Source organism: Bombina bombina, chromosome 1, assembly GCF_027579735.1.
Source record: "Bombina bombina isolate aBomBom1 chromosome 1, aBomBom1.pri, whole genome shotgun sequence".
NCBI lineage: Eukaryota > Metazoa > Chordata > Amphibia > Anura > Bombinatoridae > Bombina > Bombina bombina.
Genome location: NC_069499.1, coordinates 1,351,404,596 through 1,351,422,320, shown reverse-complemented (window position 1 = coordinate 1,351,422,320; position 17,725 = coordinate 1,351,404,596). Strand labels below are relative to the sequence as shown.

The 17,725-nt window shown below is 40.3% G+C and overlaps 1 protein-coding gene across 1 annotated transcript in view; it reads right to left on the bottom strand.

Annotated features, from left to right (window-relative positions):
* Positions 1-17,725, bottom strand: part of ASH1L (ASH1 like histone lysine methyltransferase) — a 505,039-nt gene that overhangs the window by 117,622 nt on the left and 369,692 nt on the right. The window contains exons 19-23 of the mRNA XM_053703215.1: positions 13,286-13,418; positions 12,948-13,196; positions 5,433-5,519; positions 5,004-5,094; positions 4,478-4,616 (exon numbers count right to left, since the gene is read on the bottom strand). Coding sequence (XP_053559190.1) covers positions 4,478-4,616; positions 5,004-5,094; positions 5,433-5,519; positions 12,948-13,196; positions 13,286-13,418 — 699 coding nt within the window. The remainder of the gene's footprint in view (positions 1-4,477; positions 4,617-5,003; positions 5,095-5,432; positions 5,520-12,947; positions 13,197-13,285; positions 13,419-17,725) is intronic.

The window sequence follows — 17,725 nt, the reverse complement described above, 5'->3', positions numbered from 1 at the left end:
TGTCTGACAACTCAGAAAATCCGCTTCCCAATTTTCCACTCCTGGGATGTGGATTGCAGACAAGTGGCAGGAGTGAGTGTCCGCCCATTGAATGATTTTGGTCACTTGTTCCATCGCCAGGGAACTCCTTGTTCCCCCCTGATGGTTGATATACGCAACAGTCGTCATGTTGTCTGATTGAAACCGTATGAATTTGGCCTTTGCTAGCTGAGGCCAAGCCTTGAGAGCATTGAATATCGCTCTCAGTTCCAGAATGTTTATCGGGAGAAGAGATTCTTCCCGAGACCAAAGACCCTGAGCTTTCAGGGGTTCCCAGACCGCGCCCCAGCCCACCAGACTGGCGTCGGTCGTGACAATGACCCACTCTGGTCTGCGGAAGCTCATCCCCTGTGACAGGTTGTCCAGGGTCAGCCACCAACGGAGTGAATCTCTGGTCCTCTGATCTACTTGTATCGTCGGAGACAAGTCTGTATAATCCCCATTCCACTGACTGAGCATGCACAGTTGTAATGGTCTCAGATGAATTCGCGCAAAAGGAACTATGTCCATTGCCGCGACCATCAAACCTATTACTTCCATGCACTGTGCTATGGAAGGAAGAAGAACAGAATGAAGTACTTGACAAGAGCTTAGAAGTTTTGATTTTCTGGCCTCTGTCAGAAAAATCCTCATTTCTAAGGAGTCTATTATTGTTCCCAAGAAGGGAACTCTTGTTGAAGGAGATAGAGAACTTTTTTCTACGTTCACTTTCCACCCGTGAGATCTGAGAAAGGCCAGGACAATGTCCGTATGAGCCTTTGCTTGTGGTAGGGACGACGCTTGAATCAGTATGTCGTCCAAGTAAGGTACTACTGCAATGCCCCTTGGTCGTAGCACCGCTAGAAGGGACCCTAGTACCTTTGTGAAAATTCTTGGAGCAGTGGCTAATCCGAATGGAAGTGCCACAAACTGGTAATGCTTGTCCAGAAAGGCGAACCTTAGGAACCGATGATGTTCCTTGTGGATAGGAATATGTAGATACGCATCCTTTAAATCCACCGTGGTCATGAATTGACCTTCCTGGATGGAAGGAAGAATTGTCCGAATGGTTTCCATTTTGAACGATGGAACCTTGAGAAACTTGTTTAGGATCTTGAGATCTAAGATTGGTCTGAATGTTCCCTCTTTTTTGGGAACTATGAACAGATTGGAGTAGAATCCCATCCCTTGTTCTCCTAATGGAACAGGATGAATCACTCCCATTTTTAACAGGTCTTCTACACAATGTAAGAATGCCTGTCTTTTTATGTGGTCTGAAGACAATTGAGACCTGTGGAACCTCCCCCTTGGGGGAAGCTCCTTGAATTCCAGAAGATAACCTTGGGAGACTATTTCTAGCGCCCAAGGATCCAGAACATCTCTTGCCCAAGCCTGAGCGAAGAGAGAAAGTCTGCCCCCCACCAGATCTGGTCCCGGATCGGGGGCCAACATCTCATGCTGTCTTGGTAGCAGTGGCAGGTTTCTTGGCCTGCTTACCTTTGTTCCAGCCTTGCATTGGCCTCCAGGCTGGCTTGGTTTGAGAAGTATTACCCTCTTGCTTAGAGGATGTAGAACTTGGGGCTGGTCCGTTTCTGCGAAAGGGACGAAAATTTGGTTTATTTTTAGCCTTGAAAGACCTATCCTGAGGAAGGGTGTGGCCCTTACCCCCAGTGATATCTGAAATAATCTCTTTCAAGTCAGGGCCAAACAGCGTTTTCCCCTTGAAAGGTATGTTAAGCAATTTGTTCTTGGAAGACGCATCCGCTGACCAAGATTTTAGCCAAAGCGCTCTGCGCGCCACAATAGCAAACCCCGAATTTTTCGCCGCTAATCTAGCCAATTGCAAAGTGGCGTCTAAAGTAAAAGAGTTAGCCAATTTGAGAGCATGAATTCTGTCCATAATCTCCTCATAAGAAGAATCTTTATTGAGCGACTTTTCTAGTTCATCGAACCAGAAACACGCTGCTGTAGTGACAGGAACAATGCATGAAATTGGTTGTAGAAGGTAACCTTGCTGACCAAACATCTTTTTAAGCAAACCCTCTAATTTTTTTATCCATAGGATCTTTGAAAGCACAACTATCTTCTATAGGGATAGTAGTGCGTTTGTTTAGAGTAGAAACCGCCCCCTCGACCTTGGGGACTGTCTGCCATAAGTCCTTTCTGGGGTCGACCATAGGAAACAATTTCTTAAATATAGGGGGAGGGACAAAAGGTATGCCGGGCCTTTCCCATTCTTTGTTTACAATGTCCGCCACCCGCTTGGGTATAGGAAAAGCTTCGGGGGGCCCCGGGACCTCTAGGAACTTGTCCATCTTACATAATTTCTCTGGAATGACCAAATTCTCACAATCATCCAGAGTAGATAACACCTCCTTAAGCAGAGCGCGGAGATGTTCCAATTTAAATTTGAATGTAATCACATCAGGTTCAGCTTGTTGAGAAATTTTCCCTGAATCTGAAATTTCTCCCTCAGACAAAACCTCCCTGGCCCCCTCAGACTGGTGTAGGGGCATTTCAGAACCATTATCATCAGCGTCCTCATGCTCTTCAGTATTTTCTAAAACAGAGCAGTCGCGCTTTCGCTGATAAGTGGGCATTTTGGCTAAAATGTTTTTGATAGAATTATCCATTACAGCCGTTAATTGTTGCATAGTAAGGAGTATTGGCGCACTAGATGTACTAGGGGCCTCCTGTGTGGGCAAGACTGGCGTAGACGAAGGGGGGGATGATGCAGTACCATGCTTACTCCCCTCACTTGAGGAATCATCTTGGGCATCATTTTCTCTAAATTTTGTGTCACATACATCACATCTATTTAAATGAGAAGGAACCTTGGCTTCCTCACATACAGAACATAGTCTATCTGATAGTTCAGACATGTTAAACAGGCATAAACTTGATAACAAAGTACAAAAAACGTTTTAAAATAAAACCGTTACTGTCACTTTAAATTTTAAACTGAACACACTTTATTACTGAAAATGTGAAAAAGTATGAAGGAATTGTTCAAAATTCACCAAAATTTCACCACAGTGTCTTAAAGCCTTAAAAGTATTGCACACCAAATTTGAAAGCTTTAACTCTTAAAATAACGGAACCGGAGCCGTTTTTATATTTAACCCCTATACAGTCCCTGGTATCTGCTTTGCTGAGACCCAACCAAGCCCAAAGGGGAATACGATACCAAATGACGCCTTCAGTAAGCTTTTTCTATGTATCTGAGCTCCTCACACATGCATCTGCATGCCTTGCTTCCCAAAAACAACTGCGCAATAGAGGCGCGAAAATGAGGCTCTGCCTATGATTAGAGAAGGCCCCCAGTGAAAAAGGTGTCCAATACAGTGCCTGCCGGTTATTTAACATAATTCCCAAGACTAAAATAACTCCTCAAAGCTATAAACTATTAAAAATGCATATAAATCAATCGTTTTAGCCCAGAAAAATGTCTACCAGTCTTTAAAGCCCTTGTGAAGCCCTTTATTCTTATTTAATAAAAATGGCTTACCGGATCCCATAGGGAAAATGACAGCTTCCAGCATTACCAAGTCTTGTTAGAAATGTGTCATACCTCAAGCAGCAAAAGTCTGCTCACTGTTTCCCCCAACTGAAGTTAATTCCTCTCAACAGTCCTGTGTGGAAACAGCCATCGATTTTAGTAACGGTTGCTAAAATCATTTTCCTCTTACAAACAGAAATCTTCATCTCTTTTCTGTTTCAGAGTAAATAGTACATACCAGCACTATTTTAAAATAACAAACTCTTGATTGAAGAATAAAAACTACATTTAAACACCAAAAAACTCTAAGCCATCTCCGTGGAGATGTTGCCTGTACAACGGCAAAGAGAATGACTGGGGAAGGCGGAGCCTAGGAGGGATCATGTGACCAGCTTTGCTGGGCTCTTTGCCATTTCCTGTTGGGGAAGAGAATATCCCACAAGTAAGGATGACGCCGTGGACCGGACACACCTATGTTGGAGAAACATTTTAGTCCCCAGTGCCTGCATCCACTGCCTACCTCAATCCTCAACCCTAAATAGGATTACTGGTATTCCATGTCCCACTTAACTGTTGAAGTGCCATATTTTCCTGAGCCCAGAAAATAAAATTAGACACTTACCTGAATTTACATCTGCATGGCAGCAGGGCAGCTCACCTGGTCTGCTTCAAAATAATAAAATCTTGATTGAAGAAACTTCTTTCAGACACCTAAACATTACCACCTCCTTGCAACACAGGCAAAGAGAATGACTGGGGTTGTGGGAAGGGAAATGATACTTAACAGAAACCTAGCATAGAAACACTGGTGTTTGGAGGGACAGTATCAACTTAAGCTTCTACTACAACCCACAAAGCTTCTGCAGAATTTTATGCTATTAACGAGACATAAGAAGAATCTGGATAGTAAGATTCACTGCATCTCAAATAAATTGAACTTTCAGAAAATTTGAAACATACTTTTCATTCTTCCACAGCTTTTCGATGCGGAAGATGTCTAATTTCTGACGATTGATATGTGAAAGAAGTCTGTATGATTGGCGTACTGGCTGCCCGTCAGGTGTTCGACGACTATCTCTCATCAGATATACACAGTCACCTAAAAAGAGCAGAGTGAAAAACAAATAAGACGTTGAGAACCAAAGAGTAAACATTACATTAAAAATATCTTTCATGTATATGGTGTACCAGGGGCCTAATAATATACTGTGTAATAGTCAGAGGTGGCTTTGTGAAGTGTTAACGCATACCTCTGTTTGTTTCACTAAGTATTTGATATTGTACCTAATTTTGTATTTCTTATTTAAGTCTTATATTTTTCCTTTTTTATTTGCTTATTTTAATGTTTCTTTTATTGACTTTGAAAATGTAAAAAAAAAAGAATTAAATAAAGGAAAATAAATAAATGGAAGATATGCACACACACACACACAAACAAAACAGATATAAAAAACACACACACAAATATATATGTATAGTTGCAAACCTTGGCGAAGCAGCAGCTCATCCCGCAGAAGACAAATATAGTAGATACAACCAGGCTGTGCATAGTGTGGGCATGGTGTCATGGGAACTTCCTGCAAAACAAAGGGTCACATCTGTTCATCCTGTGTCAGGACCTCCTGAGTATTTATTATCACATTTGCACAGCACTGGGTGTCTAATGTGTCTAATGTAAGGTGGTTTTCTGACTGCAGATAATCAGAAAAGTAGTGCTGTGTTTACAAGGTGATTTTCTATATACAGCGTATTAGGATAAACAGTGCAGCACTGTGAGCTAATGGAAGGTGTATACATTAACAGGACAAGCTCACAGTACTAGGTGATGATGTAGGGTGTCATTGTATGCAGATAATCAAAACAGGGCTTCTGTGTAAATTAACTTCATAGAGATGTTAAAAATGCAATAACTTACACGGTCAACAGGCCTATTATCACACTGCTCACACAAGTAGTGCTCCACATCAGATGTCACTCCCATGCAGTCACAGTGTTGCCACACCTATTAGGACAGAAAAAAACATAATTTATGTAAGAACTTACCTGATAAATTCATTTCTTTCATATTGGCAAGAGTCCATGAGCTAGTGACGTATGGGATATACATTCCTACCAGGAGGGGCAAAGTTTCCCAAACCTCAAAATGCCTATAAATACACCCCTCACCACACCCACAATTCAGTTTAACGAATAGCCAAGAAGTGGGGTGATAAGAAAGGAGCAAAAGCATCAAACAAGGAATTGGAATAATTGTGCTTTATACAAAAAAAATCATAACCACCACAAAAAGGGTGGGCCTCATGGACTCTTGCCAATATGAAAGAAATGAATTTATCAGGTAAGTTCTTACATAAATTATGATTTCTTTCATGTAATTGGCAAGAGTCCATGAGCTAGTGAGCTATGGATAGCAGATACCCAAGATGTGGAACTTCCACGCAAGAGTCACTAGAGAGGGAGGGATAAAATAAAGACGTCCAATTCCGCTGAAAAAATAATCCACAACCCAAATCAAAAAGGTTTAATCTTATAATGAAGAAAACTGAAATTATAAGCAGAAGAATCAAACTGAAACAGCTGCCTGAAGTACTTTTCTACCAAAAACTGCTTCAGAAGAAGAAAACACATAAAAATGGTAGAATTTAGTAAAAGTATGCAAAGAAGACCAAGTTGCTGCTTTGCAAATCTGATCAACAGAAGCTTCATTCCTAAAAGCCCAGGAAGTAGAAACTGACCTAGTAGAATGAGCCGTAATCCTTTGAGGCAGGGATTTACCCGACTCCACATAAGCATGATGAATCAAAGACTTTAACCAAGACGCCAAAGAAATGGCAGAAGCCTTCTGACCTTTCCTAGAACCAGAAAAGATAACAAATAGACTAGAAGTCTTTCTGAAATCTTTAGTAGCTTCAACATAATATTTCAAAGCTCTTACTATATCCAAAGAATGTAAAGATCTCTCCAGAGAATTCTTAGTATTAGGACACAATGAAGGGACAACAATTTCTCTACCAATGTTCTTAGAATTCACAACTTTAGGTAAAAAATTCAATGAAGTCCGCAACACCGCCTTATCCTGATGAAAAATCAGAAAAGGAGATTCACAAGAAAGAGCAGATAACTCAGAAACTCTTCTAGCATAAGAGATGGCCAAAATGAACAAAACTTTCCAAGAAAGTAATTTAATATCCAGAGAATGCATAGGTTCAAATGGAGGAGCCTGTAAAGCCCTCAGAACCAAATTAAGACTCCAAGGAGGAGAGATTGACTTAATAACAGGCTTAATACGAACCAAAGCCTGTACAAAACAATGAATATCAGGATGATTAGCAATCTTTCTGTGAAAAAGAACAGAAAGCGCAGAGATTTGTCCTTTCAAGGAACTTGCAGACAAACCTATTTCCAAACCATCCTGAAGAAACTGTAAAATTCTAGGAATTCTAAAAGAATGCCAAAAGAATTTATGAGAAGAACACCAAGAAATGTAAGACTTCCAAACTCGGTAATAAATATTTCTAGACACAGATTTACGAGCCTGTAACATAGTATTAATCACTGAATCAGAGAAACCTCTATGACTAAGTATTAAGCGTTCAATCTCCATACCTTCAAAATTAATGATTTGAGATCCTGATGGAAAAATGGGCCTTGAGATAGAAGGTCTGGCCATCCGAACGAGATCCGCATACCAAAACCTGTGTGGCCATGCTGGAGCCACCAGCAGTACAAACAAACACTCCATTAGGATTTTGGAAATCCCTTTTGGAAGAAGAACTTGAGGCGGAAAGATATAAGCAGGTTGATAATTCCAAGGAAGTGACAACGCGTCCACCGCTTCCGCCTGAGGATCCCTGGATCTGGACAGACACCTGGGAAGTTTCTTGTTTAGAAGAGAAGCCATCAGATCTATTTCTGGAAGTCCCCAGATTTGAACAATCTGAAGAAATACCTCTGGGTGAAGAGACCATTCGCCCGGATGTAACGTCTGGCGACTGAGATAATCCGCTTCCCAATTGTCTATACCTGGGATGTAAACCGCAGAGATTAGACAGGAGCTGGATTCCGCCCATACAAGTATCCAAGATACTTCTTTCATAGCCTGAGGACTGTGAGTGCCACCTTGATGATTGACATACGCCACGGTTGTGACATTGTCTGTCTGAAAACAAATAAACAATTCTCTCTTCAGAAGAGGCCAGAACTGAAGAGCTCTGAAAATCGCAAGGAGTTCCAAAATGTTGATTGGTAATCTCGCCTCCTGTGATTTCCAAACCTCCTGCACTGTCAGAGATTACCATACAGCTCCCCAACCCGAAAAAACTTGCATCTGTTGAGATCACAGTCCAGGTTGGACGAACAAAAGAGGCCCCTTGAATTAAACGATGGTGATCCAACCACCAAGTCAGAGAAGATCGAACATTGGGATTTAAGGATATTAATTGTGATATCTTTGTATAATCCCTGCATCATTGGTTCAGCATACAAAGCTGGAGAGGTCTTGTGAAAACGAGCAAAAGGGATCGCGTCCGATGCAGCAGTCATGAGACCTAGAATTTCCATGCACAAAGCTACCGAAGGAAATGATTGAGACTGAAGGATTCGACAAGATGAAACCAATTTCAGACGTCTCTTTTCTGTTAGAGACAAAGTCATGGACACTGAATCTATTTGGGAACACAAAAAGGTTACCCTTGTCTGAGGAATCAAGGAACTCTTTGGTAAATTGATCCTCCAACCATGTCTTTGAAGAAACAACACAAGTTGATTCGTATGAGATTCTGCAGAATGTAAAGACTGAGCAAGTACCAAGATATCATCCAAATAAGGCAATACCGCAATACCCTGTTTTCTGATTACAGAGAAAAGGGCACCGAGAACCTTTGAAAAGATCCTTGAACTGTTGCTAGGCCAAAAGGAAGAGCAACAAACTGGTAATGCTTGTCTAGAAAAGAGAATCTCAGGAACTGATAGTGGTCTGGATGAATTGGAATATGAAGATATGCATCCTGTAAGTCTATTGTAGACATATAATGCCCTTGCTGAACAAAAGGCAGAATAGACTTTATAGTCACCATTTTGAATGTTGGTATCCTTACATAACTATTCAATATTTTTAGATCCAGAACTGGTCTGAAAGAATTCTCCTTCTTTGGTACAATGAACAGATTTGAGTAAAACCCCAGACCCCGTTCCTGATCTGGAACTGGCACAATTACCCCAGCCGACTCCAGGTCTGAAACACATTTCAGAAACGCCTGAGCCTTTACTCGGTTTACTGGAATGCGTGAGAGGAAAAATCTTCTCACAGGCAGTCTTACCTTGAAACCTATTTTGTACCCTTGAGAAACAATGTTCTGAATCCAAAGACTTTGAATCGAATTGGTCCAAACATCTTTGAAAAATCGTAACCTGCCCCCTACCAGCTGTGCTGGAATGAGGGCCGCAAATTCATGCGGATTTGGGAGCTGGTTTTGACTTTCTAAAAGGCTTGGATTTATTCCAGACTGGAAAAGGTTTCCAAACGGAAACTGTTCCTTTAGGGGAAGGGTCAGGCTTCTGTTCCTTATTCTGACGAAAGGAACGAAAACGATTAGCAACCCTATATTTACCTTTAGATTTTTTGTCCTGAGGCAAAAAGGCTCCCTTCCCCCCAACAGTTGAAATTATTGAATCCAACTGAGAACCAAATAATTTATTATCTTGGAAAGAAAGAGAAAGCAACGTTGACTTAGAAGTCATATCTGCATTCCAAGACTTAAGCCATAAAGCTCAGACATATACCTCACATCAATCCTAATGATATAAAAAATGGCATCACAAACAAAGTTATTAGCATGTTGAAGAATTTTAACACTTGTTGCGCTAAAGCCTCCAACCAGAAGGTGGAAGCTGCAGCAACATCAGCCAAAGAAATAGCAGGTCTAAGAAGATTACCTGAACATAAATAAGCCTTCCTTAGAAAGGATTCAAGCTTCCTATCTAAAGGATCCTTAAAAGAAGTACTATCTGCCATAGGAATAGTAGTACGTTTAGCAAGAGTAGAGATAGCCCCATCAACTTTGGGGATTTTTTCCCAAAACTCTAATCTATCAGATGGCAAAGGGTACAATTTCTTAACCCCTTAAGGACCAGCGACGTACCCTGTATGTCGTTGGCCTTTTTTTGGGACTTGATTGTTTTATATCGCGGTCTTGCCACCAGCGTTGAGACTGCTCTATTCCACAAAGCCTGCTGGAGGGAGGGCATTAATAGCGTGTTCTTGCTAGACTTGTGCTATTATGTCCTGAAAAAACGACCAGTGACATACAGGGTACATTGTGGTCATTAAGGGGTTAAACCTTGGCGAAGGAGTAAATGAAGTACCCAGACTATTCCATTCCCTAGAAATTACTTCTGAAATAGCATCAGGAACTGGAAAAACTTCTGGAATAACTACATGAGGTTTAAAAGCTGAATTTAAATGCTTATTAGTTTTAATATCAAGAGGACTAAACTCCTCCATATCTAATGCAATCAACACTTCTTTAAGTAAAGAACGAATAAACTCCATCTTAAACAAATATGAAGATTTATCAGTGTCAATATCTGAGGCAGAATCTTCTGAACCAGATAGATCCTCATCAGAGATTGATAAGTCAGAATGATGGCGGTCATTTAAAAATTCATCTGAAATATGAGAAGTTTTTAAAGACCTTTTACTTTTACTAGAAGGAGGAATAACAGACAGAGCCTTCCGAATAGAATTAGAAACAAATTCTCTTACATTAACAGGAACATCCTGAACATTAGATGTTGAAGGAACAACAACAGGTAATGGATTATTACTAATGGAAATATTATCCGCGTTAGATAGTTTATCATGACAACTAACAAATTACAGCCGGAGGAACAGTTACCAAAAGTTTACAACAAATGCACTTAGCTTTGGTAGAACCAACATCAGGCAGCGTCTTTCCAGAAGTAGATTCTGATCCAGTGTCAGGTAGTGACATCTTGCAATATGTAATAGAAAAAAACAACATATAAAGCAAAATTATCAAATTCCTTAAATGACAGTTTCAGGAATGGGAAAAAAAAAATGCAAAACAAAACAAGCCTCTAGCAACTAAAAAGTGAGACTGAAATAATGTGAAAAAAACTGGCGCCAAGTATAACGCCCACATTTTTTGGCACCAAAAAACGTCTGCAACAAACATGCGTCAAAAATGACGCAACCACGTGAAAACTTCCGGCGTCAACTATGACGCCGGAAATGACGATATTCTCGCACCAAAAAAGTCTTGCGCCAAAAATGACGCAATAAATAGTAGCATTTTCTGCACCCGCGAGCCTAACAGCCTGCAATTTAGAAGAAAAAAGTCAATTGAAAATTTTAAGGTAAGAAAAAAATATTTTATTCATATGCTTTTTCCCAAAAAATGAAACTGACAGTCTGAAAGAAGGAACACTGATTATCCTGAATCATGGCAAATATAAGTTTAAAACATATATTTAGAACTTTACATATAAAGTGCCCAACCATAGCTTAGAGTGTCATGAATAAAATAAGACTTACTTACCCTAAGACACTCATCTACATATAGTAGATAGCCAAACCAGTACTGAAACAAGAATCAGTAGAGGTAATGGTATATAAGAGGATATCGTCGATCTGAAAAGGGAGGTAGGAGAAGAAATCTCTACGACCGATAACAGAGAACCTATGAAATAGATCCCCTAGATGAAGACCATGGTATTCAAATAGGCAATACTCTCTTCACATCCCTCTGACATTCACTGCACTCTGAGAGGAAAACCGGGCTTCAGCCTGCTGCGGAGCGCATATCAACGTAGAAATCTAGCACAAACTTACTTCACCACCTCCATAGGAGGCAAAGTTTGTAAAACTGAATTGTAGGTGTGGTGAGGGGTGTATTTATAGGCATTTTGAGGTTTGGGAAACTTTGCCCCTCCTGGTAGGAATGTATATCCCATACGTCACTAGCTCATGGACTCTTGCCAATTACATGAAAGAAAAAAAGATTTTTTTTTTCTTCTATATTAACTGTATCAGCAACACTGGCTGAAGTTAACTTCAGTTTCATTGTAGGGTTCAATAACTTCAAAACTTTAAGGGATATAAAGCCCCAAAACTTTCTTTTGTGATTCAGACAGAGCATACAATTTTTAAAAAAGTTTCCAATTTACTTATGTTATCAAATTTGCATTGTTTCCATGGTATTCTTGGTTGAAGAGATATATAGGTAGGTGTCTGGAGCACTACACGGCAGGAAATAGTGCTGCCATCTAGTCCTCTTGTAAATGGATAATATTATTGCAAAACTGCTGCCATATAGTGCTCCAGATATGTCCACACTCCTGAGCTCACGTCTCTGCTTTTCAAAAAGATGCCAAGAGAATTAAGAAAATTTGCTAATAGAAGTAAACTAAAAAGTTGTTTAGAATTGCATGCTCTATCAGAACCATGGAAGACAATTTGTGTTTCATGTCCCTTTAAGTTCAGCAATGAGGCAGGCTGAATATAGAAAGTAGTGTTCTCCCCAGGAAATTTTTAGCGTGTGCACCACCCGGCAGATTTTACTAACCACCCGGCTAAATAATTAAAATGTTCACTTTTTATTGCACAAGTTAACATTAAATTACATTTATGTTAAATTACGGAATTAATTTGTGCTTTGGATGGCAGAAAATTATATAATAGAAAATATTACACTGCCCCCACCCGGCTACTTCATAATGCCACCCGGTAGAAGAAAACTCTAGAAATCCTTACCTAAACCCCTGAAAAGAAAGAAAGAAAAAGCTCAGTAATAGCAGCAGTTCCAAACATATCACAGGACCATACATTATGCTATTTAATAATCTTCTGTAGTACACTTCCCTCTCAATCTCTAAATAGAAACAGAAGAGCAGGGTGCGTTATCAATATCACAGGGCCACGCTAGGTTTAGCATGCAAATTGGTATTGTAAGTCCATGGTAAAGAAGATTTACTAGAGAATATTTAGTGTGCCCAATACTTTTAATGAATATTGTGGCTGCACTAAGCATTGCTCATATTACAAGTTGAACGTTATGTGTTGTACACAACAAACAGTGCTAAAAAACTTACTGCGACTTGACAATAAATGTTTAAAAGGGTTTAAAAGGCGTATGGTATATGTCAAGGTGTTTGACTGGAAAGGGCACAGGTTGTGTGTGTATATATATATATATATATATATATATATATATATATATATATGTGCATGCGTGTATTATGTATACATGTGTTTATATATGTACATATGTATGTGTGCACACACACACACCAGCATTGATGTATACTCTGATACTCATTTTCTCTCTCTCATATAGGGGCACCTGCATGATTTACAATCACCACTTCATATCTGGTATAGAGTCGGGTTTCCCTACTCTTTTCCACTCACCATGCATTTCTCACACTGAATCATAAGTCCCTCATCCTTGTAGAGACCACAAATACATCTGATTATGTCATCGTCTTTCTCATGGGTGCCATCTTTGTCACAAAGCGAAGTCTCACTGCTGTCAGCTTCACTGGCAGTTTCCCCCACAATTTCGTCAATTTGAGCTGCAGCCTCATGCCGGGCACTGTAGTAGGCTTTCCTGAGCTTGCACACATCTCTCCCAGTCTGTGATTTCCTCCCATGGTACTTCTGAAGTTAAAAAATAAATAAATATGTGATGAATTCCAGAAACCTAAAAATCGCCACTGATATGGGAGCTTAGAAAACTAGGGATTTACCTCTGCATTCCGGAAAACCTTCAGCATATCTGTGTCAAATGCTTCAACTGTCTTGTAATATCCAATAAGTATCTGCTTTTCAATGGTAAGGAGATCAAGAGGATCTGAAATCTTCTCAAAATAATAAGGGTTTCTATGACAAGAGAAAACATTATTTTAATTTCTATGATAGTAAATTTATTTTTTAAATATAGTTTAGAACAAAGGAATATGCTCAAGATTGAATAAATAATTCTAACCTATAAACCAACACTTCCAAATAACAAGAAATGTACAATGTGAGACATTCCAGGTCTGTATTTAAAGCATGGCTAAAAAACATAGAGAACACAATCTACAGAACTGCAACCAGCGCAGGTAAAGATTCAGATCATTAAAATGCAGGAAGAGTCCTTACACGATTACCCTTGATACACAGTGCTATGGGGTAAACAGCAAAGAGCGCCACCCCCTGAGTAAGGCCTTTGTCCAAGAAGCCTAAGCCACAAGGATACTCTGGTATGTTAGGGGTGTAAAAAAGAGATGTTCCTTCGGCACCACAGGGTATAGTTGCATTCTTGCACTACGCTCTAGCTTTGTATCTATGTATAGCAGTGTGCTCAATATTGTACTAGTATAATGGAATATCATGTTGCAGCTTGGTACAGTGTTTTCTAGATTTATATGTAACACAGTGTTCTAGCTTTGTGTGTAATACAGGGTGTTCTAGCTCTATGCATAGTACGGAAATGTGTTTTAGTTTTTTTAGTTTTGTTTTAAATAATCTTTATTGTTTTTTACATAATATCGTACAATAACAATATAAGCGAAATAAGTATCCTGGTAGAGTAATACGTTTTACATTTCAACAGGTGCGTTGTCTATACAAAGAGGATATTACATTATGTCACTTTATTACATTGTTGTCTGCGGAGCGAATATAATAAAGTATATATAATAAAGGTTAAAACAGTACTTATCCGCCTCCTGGTGCATTTTGTTATTAGTCTTTTCGCTTATTAAGGAAGAAAATTAAGAGGGGAATTAGAAGGGATGTGGGGGGGGGAGGGAGGGTGTAGGAGAGGGGAAGAGGAATAGGGGGTGATGGGATCTCCTATCTTCGCTTTATTTTCGAGTTCTATCCTTTGCAGGGTGTGCTATTTCATGTCATTTCTGTAGATTTGGGGTTTAGTTATGCAGTCGTGATTGCGTTCATGTTAGTTCGTTGTTCTAAGTCAATGTTTTTTGTTCCCAAATAAAGATTATGTCTAAAAAAAAAGTCCTGCTTACTCATGCAAATGTTCTATATTTTTTCTAGTGAGAGTACACAGTCTATTTCTAGTGAGAGTACATGGTCTATTTCTTTTAACCAATCTGAGTGTGTTGGAATTTGTGCATTTTCCATAGCCTTGGAATCAAGCATTTAGCACAGTTCAGCATATATTGGAGAAGCTTTTGGCGGTACTGGCATGGGATTTTTGGGAAGTCATTGACAAGTATTATTGTGAATGTGATTTCTATGTTGGTCTTTAGTGTTTTGTTGATACTTCTAGTGATCTCGGTCCAATAATTCTTGATTAGAGGACAGGACCACCAGATATGACATAAGTTTCCTGTTTCTCCACAGTGTCTCCAACAACAATGTGTTTTAGTTTTATAAGTAGTGAGATTTTTTTTAACCATGAGGGCATCAAAATGAGCTCTAGTTCACTCATAACAAGCACACTTTCTGTATGTATACATATATGCTTTATTGCAAATTAAAGCATAGTACCACAAACTCTAGCACAACAAGGTATGTTCATTATTTACAAAAACAGAATTTATGCTTACCTGATAAATTACTTTCTCCAACGGTGTGTCCGGTCCACGGCGTCATCCTTACTTGTGGGATATTCTCTTCCCCAACAGGAAATGGCAAAGAGCCCAGCAAAGCTGGTCACATGATCCCTCCTAGGCTCCGCCTACCCCAGTCATTCGACCGACGTAAAGGAGGAATATGCATAGGAGAAATCATATGATACCGTGGTGACTGTAGTTAGAGAAAATAATTAATCAGACCTGATTAAAAAAAAAACAGGGCGGGCCGTGGACCGGACACACCGTTGGAGAAAGTAATTTATCAGGTAAGCATAAATTCTGTTTTCTCCAACATAGGTGTGTCCGGTCCACGGCGTCATCCTTACTTGTGGGAACCAATACCAAAGCTTTAGGACACGGATGATGGGAGGGAGCAAATCAGGTCACCTAGATGGAAGGCACCACGGCTTGCAAAACCTTTCTCCCAAAAATAGCCTCAGAAGAAGCAAAAGTATCAAATTTGTAAAATTTGGTAAAAGTGTGCAGTGAAGACCAAGTCGCTGCCTTACATATCTGATCAACAGAAGCCTCGTTCTTGAAGGCCCATGTGGAAGCCACAGCCCTAGTGGAGTGAGCTGTGATTCTTTCAGGAGGCTGCCGTCCGGCAGTCTCATAAGCCAAACGGATGATGCTTTTAAGCCAAAAAGAGAGAGAGGTAGAAGTTGCTTTTTGACCTCTCCTTTTACCAGAATAAACAACAAACAAAGAAGATGTTTGTCTGAAATCCTTTGTAGCCTCTAAATAGAATTTTAGAGCTCGAACTACATCCAAATTGTGTAACAAACGTTCCTTCTTTGAAACTGGACTCGGACACAAAGAAGGCACAACTATCTCCTGGTTAATGTTTTTGTTAGAAACAACTTTCGGAAGAAAACCAGGTTTAGTACGCAAAACCACCTTATCTGCATGGAACACCAGATAAGGAGGAGAACACTGCAGAGCAGATAACTCTGAAACTCTTCTAGCAGAAGAAATTGCAACCAAAAACAAAACTTTCCAAGATAGTAACTTAATATCTACGGAATGTAAGGGTTCAAACGGAACCCCTTGAAGAACTGAAAGAACTAAATTGAGACTCCAAGGAGGAGTCAAAGGTTTGTAAACAGGCTTGATTCTAACCAGAGCCTGAACAAAAGCTTGAACATCTGGCACAGCTGCCAGTTTTTTGTGAAGTAAAACAGATAAAGCAGAAATCTGTCCCTTCAAAGAACTTGCAGATAATCCTTTCTCCAAACCCTCCTGTAGAAAGGATAGAATCTTCGGAATTTTTATCTTGTTCCATGGGAATCCTTTAGATTCACACCAACAAATATACTTTTTCCATATTTTATGGTAAATTTTCCTAGTTACAGGCTTTCTAGCCTGAACAAGAGTATCAATGACAGAATCTGAAAACCCACGCTTTGATAAAATCAAGCGTTCAATCTCCAAGCAGTCAGTTGGAGTGAAGCCAGATTCGGATGTTCGAATGGACCTTGAACAAGAAGGTCCTGTCTCAAAGGTAGCTTCCATGGTGGAGCCGATGACATATTCACCAGGTCTGTATACCAAGTTCTGCGTGGCCACGCAGGAGCTATCAAGATCACCGAAGCCCTCTCCTGATTGATCCTGGCTACCAGCCTGGGAATGAGAGGGAACGGTGGGAATACATAAGCTAGGTTGAAGGTCCAAGGCGCTATCAGTGCATCTACTAGAGTCGCCCTGGGATCCCTGGATCTGGACCCGTAGCAAGGAACCTTGAAGTTCTGACAAGACGCCATCAGGTCCATGTCTGGAATGCCCCATAATTGAGTTATTTGGGCAAAGATTTCCGGATGGAGTTCCCACTCCCCCGGATGGAAAGTCTGACGACTCAGAAAATCCGCTTCCCAATTTTCCACTCCTGGGATGTGGATTGCAGACAAGTGGCAGGAGTGATTCTCCGCCCATTGAATTATTTTGGTCACTTCCTCCATCACCAGGGAACTCCTTGTTCCCCCCTGATGGTTGATATATGCAACAGTCGTCATGTTGTCTGATTGAAACCTTATGAATTTGGCCTTTGCTAGTTGAGGCCAAGCTTTGAGAGCATTGACTATCACTCGCAGTTCCAGAATGTTTATCGGGAGAAGAGATTCTTCCCGGGACCATAGCCCCTGAGCTTTCAGGGGTTCCCAGACCGCGCCCCAGCCCACCAGACTGGCGTCGGTCGTGACAATGACCCACTCTGGTCTGCGGAAGCTCATTCCCTGTGACAGGTTGTCCAGGTTCAGCCACCAACGGAGTGAATCTCTGGTTCTTTGATCTACTTGGATCGTCGGAGACAAGTCTGTATAATCCCCATTCCACTGTCTGAGCATGCACAGTTGTAATGGTCTTAGATGAATTCGTGCAAAAGGAACTATGTCCATTGCCGCAACCATCAAACCTATTACTTCCATGCACTGCGCTATGGAAGGAAGAAGAACAGAATGAAGTACTTGACAAGAGCTTAGAAGTTTTGATTTTCTGGCCTCTGTCAGAAAAATCTTAATTTCTAAGGAGTCTATTATTGTTCCCAAGAAGGGAACACTTGTTGACGGGGACAGAGAACTTTTTTCTATGTTCACTTTCCACCCGTGA